This window comes from Charadrius vociferus, unplaced genomic scaffold, assembly GCF_000708025.1.
Source record: "Charadrius vociferus isolate BGI_N301 unplaced genomic scaffold, ASM70802v2 scaffold163, whole genome shotgun sequence".
Lineage (NCBI taxonomy): Eukaryota > Metazoa > Chordata > Aves > Charadriiformes > Charadriidae > Charadrius > Charadrius vociferus.
In genome coordinates, this window is record NW_009648332.1 from 12,794,042 (window position 1) to 12,802,445 (window position 8,404).

Genomic DNA, 8,404 nt, shown 5'->3' on the forward strand with positions numbered 1-8,404 from the left:
AGTCTGCTGTTCTCTGAACTGCTTTTTGCAACCGTGTTTATACACTGTGCAAATAAAGCGCCTGACGGACCAAGTTCACCCATGGGCAGAAAGCTGCATCGAGGTTGAATGCACTGTTTCAATCCCAAGCAAGAACTTAAAGAAAATGAAGTTGCGTATGGGATCTGTGCACGGAGGGTAGAGGGGAGTTTCCATTCAGTAAGACTTCTCATATGACTATCTAGAAATGCTGTTGAGAAATAATAATAATAATAAAAATAATAAAAGAGTAGGAAAGCTCCTTCATCTGCTGGTGACAAAATATGAAAATAAGCAAATATATGCATTTCAAGACCGGAGGCTTTACCACATTTCTGCAAAGCTCTGTGCACAAAGTGCTCTCAGCTGAGAGGCAAATAAGCCTCAGACTGCACCCACTCCCCGGTGCTGCTGCTGCCCCCAGTCCTGTAGCCTTCACAGTCCTCGCCTGAATTTTCATTAGAAAAGCAATTCTCAGGCTGCGGCACGTGTGAAGTGAGAGAAAATGCTTATTTCTCTGCAGACAAGGAGGGTGGGCTGGAGGGATGAAGACAAACCATCACTGCACACCGGTGTCTGGCATCCCTCACCTCCTCCTGCTACACCGGGAAAGCACAAGCTGCCTCCCTAAACCAGCCTCTCCCTTTCCATCCCTGCAGGCCTGGAGCAGGGCAGGCCACACACATCTAGAGGTGCTGCCCCTCCTCTGACGAGAGCTTGGCTCAGCTATTAGAAAAATCTGGGAAAATCCCATCATCACGAAAATCTATGTCACCCATTGAGCTGCATGTGGGGGGAAGAAGAAAAAAAAAAAAAAAAATCAACGACCAATCTTACCAGGCAAACAACTAACAGAAAGCAAAACTACAAAGAGAAGGGGGGGGGGGGGGGATATGAAAAAAAAACACAAAAAACCCCAAGGTTTGGCAGTTGCAGGGGACAATACGGAGGAAAAAGGCATTGGTGAGAAAAATGGTGGGAGGCTGCCGAGATATCCCCCAGGGCTCCAGCAAAATGTTATCAGGAATGAGTCTTGCCTTAAACATGCAACCCAGCTGTCTGTGAATACCGAATAGCCGAGTATCTGCAGTTAATGTACCTGCCAGCCAAGGATGGCCTATTTCTTGCTTCACCTGTACGGTGAAGGATTATGGCAGAGAACTGATACTGCCACTCTCCTGGCAGATAAGAGATGACTAAATGGCATGTTAGCCTCCACCGCTTCAGGACGCTAATATTCCCACAGCGGTCTCTAGTGCAAGCTGCACATCTGGTGCAGTTATAACAGCTGGCAGATCAAAAAAGAAACTAAAAAACAAGAAAACCCTATTTCCTCACTAACATCTGCATCTGAATGCAATACCAAATGAATACACAATTTCACTTTTTGCTTTAATGATGCCAGTCTAGACTAAGCCTTTATTATACGCACTGGCTTGCTTGCACAGCCCTAAGTGCAAAGGTAACTCAAGTCATAGCTTGCCACCCCCAGGGACACCCACTTGCAGAGCAGGCACAATCAAAGCCTTTTCACTGTACAAGGCTTCTCCTTTATGAAGGGTTTGCTTAAATATGTAAGCAATTTCATAGAGAAAGTCTGAGTAATTTTCAAAAGGTCATCTTTTCCAAACTGGTTGCTTTAAACTTTTGCTCTCATTGTGCTGTAGCTGGTATTTTCTTTAATTCACCATTAAGGAACTGAACCTAAGGTCACTAGTAACAACAGCCCACTTACTCTTTTAATCTAGTAACAGATTATACAAATATCCTGTTATTAAAAAAAATAGTGTTCTCACCTTGTTTGGGTACTTGTGCAACACCCACTGCTATACATATTGCAATTAAAAGGAGAGTTGTCCTAAAAGGGAAAGAAAGAAAGAAAGAAAAGAACTTGTGAGAAAACATCTGAAGTTTCAGAGCTCCCAGGAATTAGAAGCTTGATTCAGTGTCCAAAGTCAATGGCAGGATACCATTGACTTCAGCAAGTCCTGGATCAAAGCCATCACAACTTCCCTCTAATGCTGAGAAGGCATTTTACACAAAGATCAAGGATTATGTATGCCCTCATATATAGTACATATATTTTACACTGGCTTTTATTAATAAAGTAACTGCATCTGGTTTATATTTTCTTGCTGCAGCCTTCAAATATGAATGCTGCTATGTAGTAAATGTCTTCCTGGAAAGAAAAAAAAAAAAAGTTACTGTAATGAAACTATAAAATGAAAGACAAGTTAATGCCTATAGAGATCATTAGACACTTTTGTCCCAGTGGACCTGCTATCAATCTTGTCACTATATCACATAATTTTACCATAAATTAAAATGTTGTGTCATGTTTTTGTTCCTGTATGATAAAATTTTGTCACATTACAAACAAGATATGCTCTTCACAAAAAGTAAAAACATCCCATTACCTTTTGAGTTAACACTTCATGCTTAGATATGAGTGCAATACTGATAGGTACCATAGGCTCACTGATTGCAACAAATGTATAAGGTTGATATACATTATGTACTCAAAATTTGTTTTAAATGGAGACACCATTGGCAAAGTGTTGGGCAAAGAATTTTTTTTTTACCATGGTTAAAAATAGACTGCTTTTTTTTTAATCAATTATCATATTAGCATCTAATCACACTCGCATCGGTGACCAAACCTTTTAATAAACAAGAAATACATTTTCTGTTAACATTGGACATCCAGGCACAGAAACAGACATATGTAACAGTAACAGTAACCAGTATCTATTTAGTGCTAAGAAGAAATATTTCTAAAATATCATAAACATAATTCTGATACTGACTACCCAAGTCACACTCAAGCCTCAGCTCGGCCCTCTTGCTCATTATGAAAAGTCGATGACATTACATATGTTAATATTAAACATTAGACCCACTAGAAGTGTTTGCTGGACCATGCCAGAGAGCACTTCAGCATCTGGAAGAGAGTATTTGAAAGTAACACAGCTGCAGCTAAACACCTGTAAGTTCATACGATGTAGCTTTGCCAGCCGATTAGTCAGGTTTGAACAGCCTAAAGAGTTCAGGAAGACAACCGCACCACTTCATATGGGAACATGTGGTTCAGAGGGCAATGACAGACAAGTTTCTTCCACTGAGTGTTCACTGCCAGGTTACCTTCAGCTTACAGCATAACGGATGTATAAATCAAGTATTAGTAACACTACAACTACAAGAAATTATGTTACGATTTAAATATTTTTTGTATATGTATATACACACGTGTGTATATATAGAACAGCATCAGCGAAAAATCAATTCAAGCATTCCAGAAACATCCAAGTGCATGAAAATCACAAAAGAAAAAAGAATATCTGCTTTTATCACTGAATTTGCTCAGTGAAATAAAGAAAAAGCCAAAAATTCATTGATCTAGCAGAAGATGTGTTTGATTACTTACCCTCCTTCCACTTCAGCAATTTTCCTGTGGGGTTTCACCCCAGTTTGCAAATCAACTCCCCCTTAGGAGAAGGAGGTACTCGCAGCTGGTGCCACTGCTTCTGGCAGGCCCTCTCCCCAGTCCAGTCCAGTCCAGTCCAACCCAAGCGGCAGAGAGCTCTCAACCACCCCCTCCCCAAGCCCAGCCCTTGATAGACACTCGCCAACCAAAACCCACTGGCTGCGTCTTCCCCCAATTCCCGGGATGAGGAAAAACACCCATGGCAAATGCTGGGAGGGGAAACAAAACATTATAAACCCAACCAATTCCCATTCTTTACAGATGTGTTGGTTCAAACAATAATTTTTAAAAGTGCACTATCCACTACCCCCAACTCTCCAGCTGGCAAACCTCTCTGCTGTCCTTTCCTCTTCCAGCTAATCTCTGACCTAGACTGAATTCATAAATTGCCACACTGATTTTCTGGCAAAGCACTTATTTAAACAGGATTTCAAATTACAGGGGCAGGGAAGAGAAGCTGTATAAAATTAAACTAAACATATTTTTCCTGCTATGATATATCTTAAAGAATCTCCTGCAGCTTTCTTCAAAACATCTGCTCGAAGTTTTCAAAGCAATTAAGTGGGCTGGATCTTGGACAAAATTAGGTCCATTGGTTATGAACCTACATGTGGATTTGCATATTGTGAGAGCTTAAGTTTTGGCAATCAGAACAAATGCATAATTTAAGGAAGAGTAAGGCATGATAATAGCAATATTTTGTCATTGGTATTGCCCCTGCAAAACTGTAGATACATCATGTTTCTTAGAAGAAAATGCACATAATATATAGGATATTCAAAAATACGCATCATTGCTCTGGTTATGATCACAGAAGGGGAGCGGGGTGGAATAAATCCACGCCTTATAAATCCCTACATGCTTGTAAGGGCATGTTTTTCAATTAACCACTGCAGGCCATAGCTATTACTCTCTTCAGGCTTACTTCTTCTGCAGCCATGAAACATCTACCACAGTTCTGCCGCTCCTGCAAAAGACCCAATATTGACTATTGTCCAAACAGCAGATTAGCTACGGGACACTCACTTTTTTTTTTTTTTTTTCCCCAGCTCTAGAGACCAGAATTCAAGTTCTGGTGTTATTTCACGAGTAAATAGTTTCTGTGTCACACAATGCATCATCTTTTGTTCTAAGGAGAAGCTCAGCGACAGGGGATTAGCTGTGTTAGAAGGAAAGTCTATGCATTGCACTTTATCAGCTAAAACCCAGGACAACTATTTATTTATTTATTTGACTCTCATGGGCATAAAATGGATTCACAATTAAAAACAGTATTGGACGTTTTGGTTAACTCCAAAGTCAGGATGCTCAAAGAACCCCAGAGCCCAAAATGCAAAGATGATGACTTTTGACATCTGAAGTAACAGAAGAAAAAAAGAAACAAGAAACAGCAGCCTCTTCCACAACATCAGCCAGGGACAAGCTGTGTGTCAGGCATCTGCCTCCGTCACCTCCCAGCAAATGCTGTAGGAAGGCAAGAAATTCCAAAATGTTCCCAGGGCTGTAAATTACATGGATGTAACTGGATATACAGAAACATTTAGTGCGAGGTAAAGACACATGACTGGCTTACACAGTACTCTCCAGCTAATGTTAAGAACAGATGAGTGATCAGCTAAGAGAAAAAACAGGGACCAGAGACAACCATAGGGCTGGAGGTCCCCTAACGCATGGGAAAAAGTTAAGTCTTCATTCTACCTTTTTTCACAAGTAAAACTTTTTGTAAATGAAACCGTGTGCAACCTAAAGTGAACTTGTACAAGGGAGCCCTCCCTGGCTGAAGATGAAAAAATGAAAGTCGGTCCTTCTGAGAGAATCTGTTCATGCAAACCCTCCCCTCTTGGTCAAGATCACTACTCTTTCCATTAAAAGCTGCAGAGCAGCCAGTTCTCAGACTCCATTCTCACACACAAACACTGCCACTAAGCCACCAGGCTCCCTGCTGTGTAACACCTCTGTGGCTTGATCCATCGGCTGCCATAGCTGCAAGGAACAAAGCAAGCAGCATGCAGAAACCCTGGACCGCCTGCCTTAGCTGAGCCCATAGCTCTTGAGGGGACTTGTCCTGGTGGGACACAACAATAGAAAAATGCAAAAGCATATGAGTGGGAGACTCCAGCTGATTAGAACGCTGGCTATTTTTCCCCCTTTAACATCACACACAAGGCTGTTCCCATACCCCTTGGCTACGTCCTGCCCTAGAGTCTAGGTATCTCTTAAGCTTCCTCCCCTCCTCCTGCCTTTTCATCCTCTCTGCTATTGTACATGCAAGCACAAGCTGAGGGCAACTATATAATTGTTTGGAGGAAGGCACTATCAAATACGGTTGAGCTATTCTACCCCTTAAAATAGAGCTTATCTTTCTGATAATCTTTGACATCTTCTGGCTGTTTGCCTCTTCCTACAAGTGGACAGCAACTATCTGTGTTTATTTTTTTTCCATTAAGGATGACAGATGGATAAGGAAACTGATAAGCTTCAAAGCAAGTTGTGGCAAGCAACGATGCAGAATTCCACCCTCTGAAGACTATTCAGCAGTGTACAGAGCTCAGGTTTGGGCAGCGCACAGTGCTGCAGGGTAACAGTATCCTCTTCATTCCAGGCTAGTTTCCTAAACTTCAGTTTTTAAGGAAGAAATACCACTAGCTGACAGCTAGAGAAGGCAGGAAACCTGTTCCCAGTGTAACTGGCACAGGTGCAGAACACACAAAACTCAAGGGCTGCATTCAATCCTCCACCCATCAGTGATGATCGTTTAAATACCAGCACCTGCCCCACATGCATTACTTCATCAGATCTGCTCTGAGGACAATGGCACAGTTTGTGTCCATCAAGCCTGATAAGAGCTTTGGGAAAGGTGAGAGCACTTTGTGGACAGCAATGCCCTGGACTTCTCAAAGACCTCAAGCTGTTAAAAACCTTGTTTTTCAAGATCTGAAAAGAAAGATATCTTCCTTTGCTGCTATAATGACATTAGCCAGCAGGGCCAGTGGTGCTTCCAAGTTTGAAGAGACTCAAAGTCAACATGGTTTGAGGGGACACAACAACCTCCACAGCCTGTCCCAGGTGGGAGTTGCACACCCTTTGGGCACAGATGCCATCATGCATCTAATCAGAGAGGGGGGAATTCCTGAATCCTTTGCTGTAGGTTGACAATTTGAAAGAAGAGGAAAAGGTAAAGACACAAGATAAGGTAAGGGGCAGAGGATCAAGAGGTATATTGCTCTTTCCTACTGAGGAGTAGTGGCCTCAGAGGAGTCCTACAACAGTGCTGTGCTTCTGAGAAAGGAAACTCCCTGCCTGGTGGCCCAGCCACTCTCTGGATGGCATTTGGCTTAAGATGAGTAACTACCACGTCCAGAATAACAGTCAACTGTTTAATATTTCTAAAGGAGAAAACTTAATTTAAAAGGTGTGATTTTAGAACCATTTTATAATCTTGTCCCTGATTTTTTCCACTAGGCTTGGCCAAAGTACACCAAGTGTTTTCCTCTGTATTAATGCACAAGCAAACAGCTGGAATTCCCATTCCTGCGAAATACTCTCTTCTTTCAAGGTTTGTCTCTGTGTATCTTGTAGATTACTCTTCGAACATTCTAAAACTCAGCACTCACAAGAGAAAAGGGGAACAGAAGGCTGTTCGTGTTTCAAAATGAAATACTCTGTCAACAAATTCGGTGAGGTATTTAGGAGTCACGGCACTGTAGGAGCCGTAATTACTTGACCTGTAGAGACACCCCTATACAGGTAGCAGGTCTGACCAAACAGCATTTCCACAAAAGGGTGGTCTAGGTTGCAAGGGATTGACTGGTTTCATATATGCTAAGGAAACCTGATCCTTTGTGAAGGCTTCCAATTTCTTAACACAGGCAAGCAAACAGATTGCTTTCTCTCTAGTCAAATAAATTAGGTAAACGATGAATTCTGTCCATAAAGCAGCATGTAGGTATATATGCTGAAGCTGTCTCAGATTTTGAGCTTGGGTAAACTGCATCTGTGTTACTGTACTACTACACTGTAATTCAATTTATGTTTATTTATCAGTAATATCTCTTTTACAGATATCAAGTAGACCCCTTTCTGAAATTGCACTGAGACAATTCTGAAAGAAGTCACACAGGCACAGCCATTAAACACACGGATCTCCTGGGAAGGCCACCGTCAGGCAGCCTCCTAACTGCCCATAAGCATTCAAGCGCAGATTATACACCAGGCACGCTCCAGCAGCATAATCCTCGCTACAACACAAAACAAATCCTTCTCTGTCCTGCTCGGAGCGCCCAGTAAACTTCATTTAAGCCATAGCCAGAATAAAATAAGCACTTTACAAAAAGAGCCACATAGTGGTAATCTCTATAATATCATTACAACCAGGCTGCTTTTAGGCAAACTATAGAGGAGACTGGAGCTCTGTCTTTGCATCACAGATGACCATGCGTTAGAAATACCTAAGCCTATTGCACAGGCGTGTAAACACAGGGTACCTCATCGGGTCATCTCTGTTATTAAGAGAGTAGCTTCAGCTCTTCAATGTAAATTCCGCAGGTTTTGTTTGTACGCTTCGTTTTAATAGGTAGGTACCAACAGGGCAGACGAGCAGCCGGGTTACCGGTGGGTGCAGAGACACCCTCTCCCCCAGGATCCCCGTCTGCCCCTCGGGGGTCAGGGGTGCAGCGGCTCTCCTGTCAGGCTGTCCCCGCTCCCCGCGGGGGACCACACACCCGCGTAACCCTCCCCTGAGCCAGGCTGCCTGCCGGGCTCCGGGCTCCGACGGGCGGAGGACGACACGGGGAACATCCAGGAAAGCAAAAGGGAGAGGAGAGACATGGGTGAGCGCCTGAAGGGGCGTGCGGAGGCGACAGACGCACAACCACCGGCACAGCCGGACTTCGTCCGGGGAGC

The 8,404-nt window shown here is 43.0% G+C and overlaps 1 protein-coding gene across 1 annotated transcript in view; it reads right to left on the reverse strand.

Annotated features, from left to right (window-relative positions):
• The window catches only part of COL24A1 (collagen, type XXIV, alpha 1), a 178,394-nt gene that overhangs the window by 143,732 nt on the left and 26,258 nt on the right, over positions 1 to 8,404 (reverse strand). Inside the window, exon 3 of the mRNA XM_009884884.1 lies at positions 1,815 to 1,876. Within this exon, the coding sequence (XP_009883186.1) occupies positions 1,815 to 1,876 (62 nt within the window). The remainder of the gene's footprint in view (positions 1 to 1,814; positions 1,877 to 8,404) is intronic.